Source organism: Malaya genurostris, chromosome 2, assembly GCF_030247185.1.
Source record: "Malaya genurostris strain Urasoe2022 chromosome 2, Malgen_1.1, whole genome shotgun sequence".
Classification (NCBI taxonomy): domain Eukaryota; kingdom Metazoa; phylum Arthropoda; class Insecta; order Diptera; family Culicidae; genus Malaya; species Malaya genurostris.
Genome location: NC_080571.1, coordinates 314,459,940 through 314,476,227, shown reverse-complemented (window position 1 = coordinate 314,476,227; position 16,288 = coordinate 314,459,940). Strand labels below are relative to the sequence as shown.

The 16,288-nt window shown below is 38.8% G+C and overlaps 1 protein-coding gene across 1 annotated transcript in view; it reads left to right on the top strand.

Annotated features, from left to right (window-relative positions):
• The first annotated feature begins 3,351 nt into the window (after window positions 1-3,351).
• Window positions 3,352-16,288, top strand: part of LOC131431170 (uncharacterized) — a 31,920-nt gene continuing 18,983 nt past the window's right edge. The window contains exon 1 of the mRNA XM_058596727.1: window positions 3,352-3,898. Within this exon, the coding sequence (XP_058452710.1) occupies window positions 3,884-3,898 (15 nt within the window). The 5' untranslated portion in view covers window positions 3,352-3,883. The remainder of the gene's footprint in view (window positions 3,899-16,288) is intronic.

Here is a 16,288-nt window from a genome sequence, read left to right as displayed (position 1 = left end):
ACCAATTTAGATTCAAATGAAAGGTCTTATGGCCTCATATAATTTTCTTGAATTTCATGTGAATACAACTTCCGGTTCTCGAGTTAGAAGGAAATATGTGCAAACTTAATTAAAAATGCGTACTCGATTTTCTCAGAAATAGTACCTCTATTCATCTAGTTGGTATGTTTGGTTAGTTATTGAAAATATATATAACTACTTTGGAACTACTGATCCTCGGTTTCCGCTAGCGAAAGCACCGATAATAGTGAAAAAAATTTCCAAAAACGGAACTCACTTCGAAAATTTTTATATTAAAGCTCTCATTGACTTTAAATATACTGTGCATTTTCATCCTGATCCGACTTCCGGTTCCGAAGTTATAGGGCGATGATTGTCAAAACATTCAAATCGTCATTCAAAATGACTATGCAAATCCAGTACGCGACGGTACGTGCGACTTTGCTCCGTTCGCAGTGCGCTTTGTTCAATTTCGTATAGCGTGTAGGGTTGCCACATTAGAATTTATATATTTCAGGTGAAAAAAATGTAAATTTATAATTCTTTTATTCAATTTGTACCTACTTGTTAGTGCTATAACGATACTTTACTATAAAAGTACACTTATTGCCTTTCTCATAGAGAAAGTTTATGCAATCTCTTGAAAAATTGACTAGTGAAAACTGTCCAAGATGGCTAAGTGTTCTATATTATTTGACACAGTTCATAGAGCTGAGCAATATATGTGTCTGTGCGTGTATGAGTGTGAGTATGTGTCAAATAATGTCACTCATAAAATAAAAAATCTCGCAGTTCTATAGGTTGCTATTGAATTTCACACCGTCAGCGACGATGCAAAAAAGGGTAAAATTTTTTTAGATTTCACTTAAAACTGATTCAATTTGTAGGCTATATTAGTTACTTACTAAACGAACCAACTTCGGCTATACTAATTCCAAGTTCCCGGTTTCAGAAGTATTGGAAATAGTTGTCAAAAAGTTTAAAATGAGACTCACTCAATTTTCTCAGATATGATTTGATCGGTTTCCACAAACGGGCTCGAATAAAAGTTCCTATAGTTCCATAGGTTGCTGTTTCTTATTTTATTCAAAATTGAAAAAAAAATTGCGGGTATAAGATCATTAATTTGAATCTATATTTTTGCATTTAGTCAAGGACGGATCATAGGCGAAGTAGGCGGTCGCCTAGGGCCTTAAGATCGAAGGTGCGCCAAAATTGAGAATTTGGAAAACGATTTCTCCTTTTCTTGAAACGAATAAAACGATCATTTTTATGATTTATGATTCTTTACCGCATGATCAATTAGATACAGGTTGCGGATGATTCACAACAAAATTTGAGTTGAATGGTAGACAGAAAGAAAAGATGAAACTTACACGACATGTAAACCGATAGTACTATGAAATAGACATCAGTTGAAACGAAAATCTAATTTAAAATCATGATTGATGTAAAATTACATTAAAATTTATTTAGTTTTTCATTGAACAAGACTGTATATTTACAAACCGCTGTAAATTTCCATTCAATTGCCTGCTTCAAACATGTGCATGAAAATAAATGTAAAATCACAAAATATTTTTATCTGTGTATAAATATTCGATGTAGTCCCATTTTAGATCGACACACTTATTTTAACAACTTTAACTTTGTATTTATTTTGTAGTATTTAACACGCTCTATTTGGTAATATTAGAATCCGAAAGAGTTTTATTTATATATAAATATCAATGATATAATTAAACTAATGTCACGGATACCAAAAAATACTTGTTGATGATAATTTAAAGAAGTAAATTTTTTTTTTAATTCAACATTATGAGAAAACTTGGCAACCTTGCGATACGAAATGAGATGAAAACAAAGCGCAATCAAGTGAATTAAGTGCAAATTTTCATCTCATATTTTTCATTGCTTTTATTGCTTATCAGGTAATTTCAGAAGTCTTTAATCGTTGAATAAACAAGTGGAAAGTGAACATTACTAACTATAAAGTCATCCAACATTGAATAGTGGTGTAATTATGTGAAATAGTGATCATGTTTTGAGACGAATCGGTTAGTAAATATTCAGAAATATGATGAATTATAAAACTTCAGACGAAAGTGGTTCCTAAATCAAAAAGTGAGTTTATTTTAAATGAAAAAAGCGATCGTTGAAGGTTTTTTTTTATTTTTTTTTTAATTGGAAAGTGTGGCAAAACCTAGAATAAATGTTTTAAAACTGAGGTGGAAGAATGAGATGGAAATTGGAGCTGAGATCAAATAGGGACCCTACGATATGCGTCAAAATTTGACAGAATGTGTACAAAAGTGTTGCCAACGTTGAGAGAATAAAAGTTTACCGATTGCACAAGCACGGGAATTTTAAAATGAAAATTCCGGTTCTTTTTTGATCATAAGGTATTTGCAAAAAAAAACAAGATTTCGACGACTTTCTGCATATGTAATGCAGCTACTAGAAGCAGGTATTGAGAAAGCGTTAGAACCGAATAAAAACATTGGAGATTTTTACAAATTACGAAATTTTCGAACGATTTCGATTTTATCCTGTAATTCTCTACATTTGTACACTTTTTCTTTTTGGGCGCTTCAATTGAAGACTGGGAGTTGTTTACTCGCTACCAATTTTCTCCCCCCTTATATATTTAATAGTTAGATGATTAGTTTCCGCAATCCGATGTCTTTAAACGTAATCGATGAAATTGTTTTGATCTAGCTCTGAACTCACATTTGTTATTTTGAATTTCGTAAACATTCCAATTGTACCTGAATGTGGGTTGAAGTAAAAACAGTTTCATGAAACAAAAAGCCGCTAGCTCGATTACGATTGACCTTTTCCAAAATGAATGTACTTGCATTCACCACACCAGGCTATTTGGTGAAATCTACTAACGTTTAGTTTCAATTGACGATCAACAATCACAACAATTTTGTTTTGTCAGCTGCATGTTGGATCATCTAAAGGTAGCTGTGTCGAAAAATCCTACTTATGAGTATGGGTACTTCCGAAATCGGTACGAAATAGCAAACTCTCATTTCTCATGAAAGATCGATCGGTGGCTGCGATCCGCAAGGTAAACAGACAGACAGACAGACAGACTGGCAGTCAGTCACGAGAGCATGCAAGCGATAAAAAATACCTGTCACCAATGGAGCAGCAGCAGAAAGGTAGAAACCAAAACAAACCTACGGCAAAGTCGTGCCACCTAACCGCCGGTGCGCTCTTGGGAGAACGAGAGATCTTGGCGCGAGACTTAGAAGCGACGAACTTCGCCACTGCCGAACCATAGTCGAAAATGTATACAGCCGAGATTAAAAATATACTATTATAAAGTGTACTAGCTAGGATCAAACGTTTCCAGTTCAAATTTGTACCTCTAGATTGTAATAACTTCTCTCGTCGGTTGGGTCTCGCGTTCTTTGAAAATTGTCGACAGTACTAATTGATCGCGGAATAGTTCTGGCCGGGCAGACGATCCTTCGCCGCTTCAACCGTTTTGAAGCTTCAAACGGGAAAGTGAAATAGAATCCGTGAGCAATGTGATTCCAAGTTTCGACATAGTTTTCAAATAACGTTTAATCAACTTCGACTAACTGTTACCCTGAAGTGGCAACCACGGAAAGTCAGTTATTTGTATTGTCATCGATTGGAATCTTCTGCAGAAGAGCGTGAACTAGAACTGCAACAAAGTGCAGCAGAAAACAAAACGTGACCAACTGTGTGGGCGCAGAATGGTAAACAGCCCGTGGTAGTTCTGTGGCAGCAAAAGGTTAAGACCTACCTACCCGTAGCGATCTGCAGAACATCGCATCTGAAACTTGGACTCAGAAGCAGCAACGATTTTTAGACCGCGGGGAAGTGCCAACCTCTGTGGAGGATCATGAAAATAAAAATGGTAAATTGTCCGTTCAGACGTCTGGAAACAGCAAATCGCCGTCAGTTTTTGCATAAGTTTTATTTATTTATAATGGCATCTGGTCGTGAAGTAGTTTTATTGGTGTATTGTTTCGACAGCGCCAGTGGGAAAGCAATTGATGCTATCGACAGCTTCAATTTTTTTTATGAAGTGCCTAATGTTTATGGAATAATGGGCTTCTAAACATCCTCAACTAATTGGTTTCTAGCGCACCTGCTTCGAGACCGCATCTGTGCAATGAGAGATGGCCCTGAAGCTTAAGTGTGATGGTTAAGCTAGCTTTCATAAAGAACTAACGAGTGTCCGAAAGCAATGTTTGTATACAAAGTGTAGTCTTCTGAGACAGCGTGTGAATAGCCATTGTCGTTACTTGTTCAATACATTAAAAATCAAACCATAATTTTCAAAACCAGCAGTTACGATTAGTCAAATTAGGCATTCTGTCAACTTGTAATTGATTTGTAATTTTAAAATACTAAAAATTTCTTTTCGAAACGGCTCATAATTCAATGTTTCTCAATTTTGGTTTACATATTTTTAGTGCAAGTTTTTTTTTTATGTTAATAAAGAACCCTTCAACGACAGGCTTTTAAATTGAAATATTTTCTTTCAAATTGAAATGTTTGCGCCACTTGTTGTTCGAGTAGATTTTACATCAGCTTCCTAAACTGAATGAGAAACCTATTCAGAACGATCATATGCCACATCGTAATGTCAAATTCGTCTTAACTCTTTATTTGTTTGAGATTGTTTTCAATTTAGACTATAGAACTTTTATTAAATCGACCGCGGGTTGTTTGAGTGAACGCTGATGCTGTTTCAACCCAATAATCCCATTTAATCTTGAAATTTAATTTCATTGTAAACTGACCAAAAATAACGAAAAACCAATGTTACTCTCAGTTCCGCTCGCAAATTATGAGAACGAAATCCATGTGCGATTGACAACTCAATCGGAACAGTATCGTGTTCCTTCATTCGTATCCCCATTCTCGTTTTGATCAATTTCGGTAGTGCAATGTCGATATTCAAACCATGCTTCTATAATCGATCAGGATAAAGATATACTGTACTGTAGTTACTTGAATCCAATATTTTTAGAAACCATTGAAGTTCTGAACTACGAGCAGCAGCTATTACAGATAATGTTCTGATTCATTCATTCATTTGCCTATCAGTGCGTACAGTAAACAATGTCTACGATATGCATTGCTTCTGCTAGTTATGAGTTATTTTCATTTGGTTGATTTTATGGAATAATGGGGAACAACCAACTATAGCTTATGTGCGATGTGAACATTCAATAAACTAAGTCGTGCGATTCAAAATCAACGATGTGGTTAACTGTCATCCGGTGTATTTTTTTCATCATGGCAATACGTGTCCTCACTTCGCTGCCAAAATCCAAGAGGAATTTAAAATCTTTTTCGCTAGAGAACTTTGTAACCAAAATGCCGATCTTACACTTAGTGACTGTTTCCTTGATTTACATTTATAACTAGCTGAATTACCCGGCATTGCTTGGAAATGTTTCGGGAAGGTAAGGCCGCAAAAATGTTCTCAAAATTATCCTACCCAGTGAAATATTCTGATTGTAGTGAAACACAGCTTAGACGGCAACATCCATTCATGCCCACATTGCTCACGGCAAGTGCTCCATCTCAGATCTCACAATAATCATAATTTTCACCGTATTCTCGTGAAATACTGTATCACTTCCTTTTTTTTGTAAAATTACTACAGCTCTGCTCCATGATTACCCTTATGACCGCCTCTGAGTAGTGTAGAAAGTATCTGTGCTTTTCAAAAACTATCGAATCGATTAGTTTATTCGTAATTACGTAAACGTAATTCGTTCATAGGCAGATAACGATTATTTACCCTTAGATTTTTTAATTTCCCGGCAAAATGGAACCAGATCTTCTCAAGTCATTTTAAATATTTTGTGTTGCATTCAAATTTACAATAGCAATACTATTTAGCACGACTTTTAAATTCTTGCCCCTTGAAAATTGATTTTCAAAACCCCAGTTCTAAATCCCTTTTTTCCACCTTTTGGTTTATCGACAAACAAGATAAATTTTACAATAAACACCACTTTTTAGAGGCTCTATCCTTATAAGCACCTCTGCAATGAATATCTAAGCTCGTAGGGAAAAATGAAATAACACCTTTATGAAGTACCTGTGCCAGGTTTGGTGATAACATTGGGAGCAAAAACCGGAAATGGATTTTGCAATGCAAGAATCGTTTAAAAACATGTTTTCTGCAAAAACCGGACAAAATAACTTTGAATGCAAAAACCGGACAAAAACTTAATAGGTTCTTCAAAAACAAATGTATTTATCCGGTTTTTGCATTCAAAGTTTTTACCGACTGTCACTGTGAACGAAGCATGGTTAGATTGTTTGTTAAGGGCAACTTAATCTAAAAAACTGTATCGATTCTATTTAAATTAAATAAATTCCGACGCTTACTGCACACTTTCCCCCCTGAAAATGTCCTAAATGATCATCTCTGAAGAGCAAGAATATCTGTGCCAAATTTGATAGCAATCCGTTCAGAAGTTCCGGAGTTATGCCTTTACAAACATAACACCTCCTATTTAAAGGTACTTGCTACATCCACCTCAATATAATCATATCTAAAGTATGCTAAATGTTTTACAGTCTTCAAAATGTATTGATTCTCCTCAAAATATATGAATTTTTCATGACCTTCCCCTTTCAATTATACTTACTACGCTCCCTCCCTATAAAAATAACCTTATGACCATATCTGAAGAGTACTTCTTTGCCAAGTTTGGTAGGAATCCGTTCAGTAGTTCCAGAGTTATGCCGTAATTTTCTTATAATCAGAAGGCCTTTTCTTCCGAAAAGGCTTCTTGTTGGTACATCCGGGAGTCGAATAAGGTGAAACAGATTAAATGACCGGAAATAGAATGATACAATAGGCAGAATACTATTTTTGCAGCTGTCAAAATCTAATGAGGTTCCAACCGGCTGTCAGAGTTCTAGTCAAGCTGGTGGGAGGGATATTTGAAAACATGTGAAAATGTCAAACATAATTCTTGAATGCACCCTGTTTAAAAAAAAACTGTTTTAATCCACCTAGTGGTGTAATTATGCCTTTCTCATATCAATCATACTATCATATATAATTCTGTGGTATTCTTCAAAATAATTTTCTTCGATTCTTAAAACCGAAATCGGTTTGTTTGACCGTCTACTGATAAAAACTATCAATTGGAGAAGATTTAAGGTCGATTTAGAACACTTTTTTACGGTTTCTCGCCCTTTTCAGTGATGGTATAAAATTTTTAACACACTTTACCCTATATTTTCGGATCCGGATGAAATTCAGAAATTACGTATGGGGCCACAGGACCTTTCATTTAAACCTAAGTTTGTGAAAATTGGTCGCGCCATCTATGAGAGAAGTTAGAACACATATTTTCACAATGTTTTGCACATTTTACCCTATAATTCCGGAACCGGAAGTCGAATCCAAATAATATTCAGGAATTTTGTATGGCACCATTTCATTTGAATCTAAGTTTTTGAAAATCGGTTCAGCCATCTCCGAGAAAAGTTAGCGCAAAAAAACATTACATACACACATACGCACTTACACACACATACACACACAGACATTTTGCGTTCTCGACGAACTGAGTCGAATGGTATATGACACTCGGCCCTCTGGGCCTCGGTTCAAAAGGCGGTTTCCACAGTGATTGCATAACCTTTCTATATGAGAAAGGTAAAAAACAAATTATTATTGAAATATAAGTTAAACTTAAATTATTAAGATTTAAATTTGGTGTTCAGCCACAAGAGGTGCATTTTCAGCCCTATTATATATATGATTTGGTTATTACTATTAAGACATCGTTTGCTTGCGCAATTCTGTGATTTTTGTGTAGGGAAAATTGTGAACCTAATTGTATTATGTAATGGGGAAAAGGAACTTATATACTATTTTACAAACTAATACAGAGAACGAATCGATTTAATTGAAGATTGCATACATTTTTGTCGGAATTTGCTTATAATATTATGCGACATTACATCTAATGGTTCTATATTTGTGAGTCTGTGCAACTCATTTGTACTAAACCAGGGAGGACGCTTCAAAATCATTTTCAGAATTTTATTCTAAATTCTTTGAAGCGCTTTCTTCCTGGTGGAAATGCACCCTTGTAACAGGTTTTCATAAAGATTGAATTATGAATTGGGTGGCTGGAAGGGGCTTTACACTCTATAAAGAAACGTTCCTTATTTATTGCCATAATTGATAGATATATTATCTGAAAACATGATTGCAAAGATTCAAATTCTAGCTTCGTACAACTTTTTTGACTACTTGAAATTCACTCTCACCCTACCATTTCTTTGGAGTGCCTAATCTTTTCAGTAAACCTCTCGTTCACACTTTTTTTTTAATTCGTAAGTTTTCGAGTGTGCTAGAATTAAAAATATAGACAATTTTTCTACCGTTTCATAGAATGCTCCTATAAAGACTAAATTTTGCAAGATGTAAGTATGCAATTAGAAATATATTAGATAAATTCGATTGAATATCTCCGTAACTTCGCTAGACGCACGGTTGACGACTAAAATAATGAGCGTAATTAATATGGTTAATATGGGAATCAGATTAAAGCAATTGTACTCGTTTCGTTAGAATATGTCATTGAAAGAATTGCATTGAATTAGGTTAAAATACTTAGAGCAATGACAGAAAACAGATATGCAGACTCGAATATTTTTTTTAATTCTGTGTAATTTTTTAAAATCCTACTCGACTATTCGCCGCGATCTTTCAAAACGTTCCAATACACGATTTCCCTAAGTGTTAATAACAAATTTTTTCCAGGTCGCATAAATCTCACGAGAATTCGATCGGAATAAAACAAAAGCAATCTTTTTGTTTTAACCGACAGCAAAACAAATATCTAGCGTAAAGTGAATGTTGCACCCAACATTTTGTTTCATGTGAAAATGACACCCAAATCGTGGTGACACCTCGTGTCGATGATCGTGGTGACATCTGCAAGTATTCGCCACGCTGAATGAGCAAATTTTACACATAGTTCATATGTGAGCTTGTATATCTGTTTTCTGTGAATGAAGTGTAAACACGAACCGAATGTTCGAAATATTGACATAGGACTTAACAACTATTGTTAAAACCACTCTTATCATACATTCATTTATTTGCACAACATCACATTTAAGATAACACATAATCAACAATAGTACGCCACAATACTCGGTTTGTGGCTGCCTCTCTCCATCCTCGATCACGCCCAATACTCGTCAGATCACATTCTACCTGTTCCACCCATCTTGCCCGCTGCGCTCCCCGCCTTCTTGTTTCAAACGGATTTGTGGCAAACACTAGTTTAGCAGGGTTGTTGTCCGGCATTCTTGCAACATGCCCTGCCCATCGCATTCTTCCGGCTTTGGCCACCTTCTGGATGCACAGTTGGCCTTAGAGTGAAGCGAGCTCGTGGTTCATTCTTCGCCGTCACACGCCGTTCTCCTGCACACCGCCGAAGATCGTCCTTAGCACGCGTCGCTCGAAAACTCCAAGTGCTTGCAAGTCCTCCTCGAGCATGATCCATGCTTCGTGTCCATAGAGGACCACCGGTCTTATAAGCGTTTTGTACATGGTACATTTCGTGTGGGGGTGAATCTTTTTTGACCGCAGATTCTTTTGGAGCCCGTAGTAGGCACGACTTCCACTGATGATGCGTCTTCGTATTTCACGACCCACATTGTTGTCAGCCGCTAGTAAGGATCCGAGGTAAACAAATTCTTCCACTACCTCGAAGGTATCCTCGTCTATCGTGACATTACTTCCTATACGAATCCTGTCGTGCTCGGTTCCGCCAACTAGCATGTACTTTGTTTTCGACGCACTCACCACCAGTCCAACCTTTGCTGCTTCGCGTTTCAGGTGTGTGTACAACTCTGCCATCGTTCCAAAGTTTCTCGCGATAATCCGCATTGTCATCCGCAAAGCACATAAATTGACTGGATTTCGTGAAAATCGTACCCCGGCTGTTAAGTCCGGCTTGTCGCATTACTTCCACGGCGATGTTGAATAGTAGGCATGAGAGTCCGTCACCTTGTCGCAGTCCTCGGCGAGATCCGAATGAACTGGATAGTTCACCCGAGATCCTTACGCAGTTTTGCACACCGTCCATCGTCGCTTTGATCATTCTAGTCAATTTCCCAGGAAAGCTGTTCTCGTCCATAATTTTCCATAGCTCTATGCGGTCGATACTATCGTATGCTGCCTTGAAGTCGATGAACAGATGATGCGTTGGGACCGGGTATTCACGGCATTTTTGGAGGATTTGTCACACGGTGAAGATCTGGTCCGTTGTCGATAACTTCCCACAAATTCATTCGTTTAGGTGATAGACGACGGAAGATGATCTGGGATAACACTTTGTAGGCGGCATTCAGAATTGTGATCGCTCGGAAGTTCTCGCATTCCAAATGGTCGCTTTTCTTGTGAATGAGGCAAATTACCCCTTCCTTCCACTCCTCCGGTAGCTGTTCGGTTTCCCAGATCCTGACTACTAATCGGTGCAAACACGTGGCCAACTTTTCTGGGCCTGATGGGTTCAGCTGCGATGCCATCCTTACCAGCTGCTTTGTTAGTTTTGAGCTGGTGCATGGCATCCTTAACTTCCCTCAATGTGGGAGCTGGATCATTTCTGTCTGCTGCTGCACTGACGTAGTCGTTTCTCCCATCATCTTGAACCCCCATGCCTACGTTCTCCGCGCCGTTCAGGTGCTCATCGAAGTGCTGCTTCCACCTTTTAATCACCTCATGTCCATCCGTTAAGAGGCTCCCGTCCTTATCCCTACATATTTCGGCTCACGGCACAGGGCCGTTGAGAGATTTGTTGAGCTTCTTGTAGAATTTCCGTGTTTCTTGAGAGCGGTACAGCAGTTTCAGTTCCTCGCACTCCGCTTCTTCCAGATGGCGTTTTTTCTCCCGAAAGATGCGGATCTGCTCTTTCCGCTTCTGTTTGTATCGTTCCACGTTTTGCCGGGTTCCATGCTACAGCATTACCATCACCTCTCGCACTGACGACGTTAGCGCCACGATAGGTCCTGACGTCGATAATGTCGGAGAAGTGCCTTCCATCAATCAGAACGTGGTCGATTTGCGATTCCGTCTGCTGTGGTGATCTCCAGGTGTAACGATAAGGGAGGCCATGTTCTTGGAGGTGGCAAAATCGATGAGTCGTAAGCCGTTTTCGTTTGTCAGCTGGTGGGCGCTGAACTTTCCAATCGCCTTTCTGAACTCCTCCTCCTGGCCTACCTGAGCGTTTAGATCTCCTAGGATGATCTTGACGTCGTGGCTCGGGCAACAGTCGTACTCACGTTCGAGCTGTGCGTAAAATGCGTCCTTGTCATCATCAGTGCTTCCGGAGTGAGGGCTGTGCACGTTATTATGCTAAAGTTGAAGAAACGGCCCTTGATCCTCAACCTGCACATTCTTTCGTCGATCGGCCACCAACCGATTACGCGTCTCTGCATATCACCCATCACGATAAAATTGCATGTATTGCCGCAGCTCTGGTAGATGGTATGATCACCTCTAAATGTTCGCACCATAGATTCTGTCCAACACACCTCGTGCAGTGCTACGATGCCGAACCCGCGCTCTTTCAGTAGATCGGCGAGTATGCGGGTGCTCTCGATGAAGTTGAGAGATCGGCAGTTCCACGTACCGAGCTTCCTATCGCAAGTCCAGGGGTCGTAGCCATTGGTCTCGATTCGTATTACTCTCTTGCTGATTTTCTGTTGCAATAGTTTTTTTACGGCTGGCTCGCAGGGCCGGACACCAACCCCCTAAATTTCCGGCGGACCATAGGGTACAGTTGAGCTTAGAGTCCTTCACTGGCAGACGGACATCGATCAGCCGCCCCTAACATGGGGAGCAGACGCTGTTGTGAACCGCTCCTAACCTGGAGAACAGACGCTCAGACTTGCTGAAGCAAACCCCCCCCCCCCTTCCCTGTCAGCCTACCTCCAAAGTTCCCACCGGGGTTGGTTACCACTCTTAACATTTGTTTTGAATATTCATTTAGCAGCTTTTTTGCGTTCCATAGAAATATGAAAATTTTTCTTCGAAAATAATTTCATAAATGCCCTTAAAAGGACCGTTTGGTGTGCTAGTATTGACGATGTAGGTCATCCTGCGTTTTTCTCGAATACGAAGAAATTGCGGAACTGCGATCAAAATGTCTCTCGTGCGAAGCGAAAGATACACTAAACACTAAACGGTTCAGTTGCTGATGCGGGGTAAAGTGTTTTAATATTGCCCTTTAAGAAAACATTTAGATATTTCTAAGTGTGTAAATATATATTTTCCTCGAGAATGTGAGTATTTCATTGCAATACGGCTAAGGAACATAATTCCCAATGACTCCAATAGAAAAGATGAGAACTGAATGATACAAATTCATTTTCCAAAACGACCACATTCTTAGTTTTTTCGCTTGCCTTAGACATAATGCCGTAAAATATGTCTCACAACCACAGATGTCTATCTCCTCTGTGTGACGAAGAGCAAGCAAAATTTCTCCCCTCGCACTGACAACTTCAACGAGAGCTCTTCTCTTTCACATTTATACACCACTGTTGTGTAAAGTGTACACGCATCATGAGTGCGTTTGTTTATTTCCTTTTACCTCTTCCACTGAATCGCACCAAAGTGCTAGAGCATTAGCTAATAAATTCTCTGAGGTGGATGCAGATACTTTCACAGAGGTGTACACGCCGGTGAGCACTCTGCTGTATGGTTTGCGTAGATGAAGCGTGGACACGCAAAATCAGCAAAATAAAACAATTTATCGTAAAATTTTCGGTTTTCCTTGCAAATTTTTCATAGCAAGGCCAGATCTACTCTCTATTAATTGAAGTTCACAGAAGTGTTCGCTCAACATCACGCGCCAGTGGTCACTTGGGTGTATTTAGACGAGAGCGCGTGTGAGCGATTCATGCGAAGAGAATGTGTTTCACTCGCGCCAGCTGCTTTAACCACAAGCACACACTCAAATGCTGTCTATTCGACACTGAGAAGAAGTGCGCTTTCCGCTTTGTGCGGTGCTTCGTTTTTTTCATCCTCGGTGTGGCAAAAATCTGACTCTAGCGTGTATCTCTCTGGTGAAATGCCATCTCTGCACAACAAATCAGTGGCATGCCACACAGCAAGAGACATTTTACCCCACAACAATGATGCATTAGGCTTCTTGAAATGTCCATAGAGTAACTGTTTTGAGATAAACAGTATGTCAAAGAAATGGCGGATGAAACGCTGTGGACGCCAACCTTCCTTCGGCATGATGGATACGAAACAGTCGTCTCTGATAGAGGAAACCATGATTATGATTTGAAAAAAAAAACAAGGAAAATTGTTAATTGAATTTTTCTCCTCCGTTTATCCAAAATATATAGTTATATCTACTCGAATCGATGCAAGAAATCATTTCTAAATAGATGCAATGCAATCGAAAATATGTTTAAAATTGAATTAACTGGCTCAAAACCTGGCTATTTCGTATTTGATATTAAAACTCCTACATAGAAAATATAGATATTGTCCTACGTCAAAATATTCACATGTGGAGTGAGCGCGTTTTTAACTAGAAAATAAAATTTTTGGAAAATAATCTAAAACTGTATAGGTGTTGAAAAGCAATACACTTTTGATTGCAGAACTTAATTCTATAGAAACAAATGTGCTCGAATGTGCGCTGCATTCTTCGAGTATTTCATTCGTGATGTCACACTGAAACGCGCTAGGGTGCTGTGCCGAAAGAAGCTCATGTCTTACAATATCTTGCCCTAGTTTCAAATGCAAATCAATTTCGACGACATTTATCACCTTCAGCTCGGAATAAAGACATTCGGTCCGATTTGTTCGAGAGTTATTGCAGTTTGGCATAAGTGCGTGTCATGAAAAAGTTGTCTGGAGTCGGCCGCGCTTCGGCCGGTCCCGGTTTGATATTTGCCTTAACCAGATGACCCAGCCCGATGCAGGCCGGACTGTTCGCACCATATTTAGGGGAGATTATTGCTGCTTCTGGTGAAATCGAAAGAAGTAAATGAAAATATATATGCATAATTTAAGCGAGAATTAGAAAAAAAAATACTTCTCGCTTTTAGGGTATCGGATCTGCTGAAGGTGCGAAAGAAAAGATGGAGTTGCTAAATTTAACTGAAGAAATCACACATATATTATTAATCTATGACATCAAATCACATGTCATAACCTGAAATCAAATGTCATCATATGTTGATTAATTTATTTCCAACTGTACTATTAGTACAACTCACTCCCCTAATTGCATTGAACCCTACGGCAATATACGCATATGGGAACCGGTACCACTCGGACGCTTTTACAAGCGCCTTGATTTGACTGTAGGTAGTATAGTATATCCACTAGTGTTTTCACTTAACACAGCAGATCTGTCCACTGGCTAGTCTGACCGGTCAATATGATACTGGCGGCTTTTTGTGTGTCCCCTTTTCTGGGTTGGTTACACTTTTATTGCGTAGATTGCTACATCTAGTTGAACATATTTATTTTGCCCACTAGAATGTGACTGAGATTTACTTTTCGTCAGAATCTTGGTGTTAAATTCGTTATTGAACTTTACAGAATTGTAACTGAATCATTGGACTTTAAATTTGCAATAGCGTTTTTTGTGGGTGTATGACGAATTATTTGGTAAACCATAATAACTATCATATCCAAATCGACTCAAAACATCCGCATTTAACGGCTCGATTGTTAAGATCTCCAATGATAATAAATCTGTTGAAAAGCCCATTTGGGTTCGGCAATTAATACACCTCAACCTCTCACGACTTTAGTCACACCCATTCTAACTTAATCTCATGTTCCACCTCCTTCATCCGCCAACAACCGGTGGGCGCATAAAAAAAATTGATAAAGCAGAAACCAGAATATTACCCAGCTGTGCGTTGATCGTACACGCACGTTAAGTGAACTACAAACTGTGGCATGCGCGGTCGCACCAGACGCGTAGATAAATCGATTTGAATTATGCAATGCCACGAACTAACCGGGGCTACTACCAATCAAGGTAAATCCTTGGATCTTGTTAAACCGTAGAAGCTGAGAGTTCTTCGAAATTCAAATCCCGTCGAGGTTGGTATGGGGGTTTTTCAGTTCACGTGGTGTGCTGGGAAAATGCCAATCGTGGCCTCTCCACATTTGTTTGGCGTCACATCTACTGTCTGAAGTTGGTCAATCAAACGATAGTAGAAGTGTCTCGTTCTGGAGTAGGTGCATGCACCTGTCATACGATTGAATAGCGAGTCACGATTACATTCACGTGTAGCACTTTTACGTTTTATCAGTTGAAAAAAGATAATGACTGAATATAATCTAGAAGGCGGAAAAAACATTTCTCATTCGAGTTTCCGTGAGCGGCAAGAACAGGTCCCCTAATTACCTTCAATTAGTCGTACGTTTTCTTGTTGTAAGGCGCTGACTACTTTCTAACTGTTTTGGCTGTACTATAGTTGGCTTATGAGGTAGCGCTCAGTAAGAGTAGACGTTCGCAGTTTGAATTCTAGTTTTCATTGTTTAAAAAATATCAATTTTATCCCCAGTTTTATTTTCTTCAAGATTAGTTGTATTGCCTTTTCCTTGAAAATTTATTCAATTTTTTTTTGTCACGACACGAATCCGTATGTGGTGAACAATTTACATGAATGTCTTTTTTCTGATCCATTTCTGTACATCATTTATTGGGTCAAATATTCATTCTGTATCATTACTGCTGGGTACTAGCATGTTTCTTATAAACTTATTAAGCCATGCTGTTGCAGAACGATGACAATCATCATAGCTTCATTTCTTTAACAACGAAAAAAGTAAAACCGTCATCTGTGTTTTTTTTTTTATTTTTTATAAAAAATATTTTTATTCAGGCCTAGTTGCGTCCAAGCTTTACGTGGCCGATTGAGGTGAGTTTTTAGCTAATTTTTTTTTGTATTGGATCTCGTTGTCACCCTTTTTCTAGGGGGAGAGGAGCTTCCATTTCCCTCCTGCGAGGATTGAGGGACAGTTTGTTCGTGGTTCGTCTCGTCATCCATTGCCGTGGCATTGCTGTTGATTTCGTTGCTAGTTGCTGTAGATACGCCTTGTTGTACATTGTTTGTAGTTGCTGGTTGGTTGGATGGTACGCTGTTAACTGCAGCTGGTGTACTTTGTTCTATAAGGGTTACGTTGGATGGTTTCGTTGAAGGGGATACTTCACTGTTGTTGGTGACTGTCACAGGTGTACTGGGGTTGCTTGGG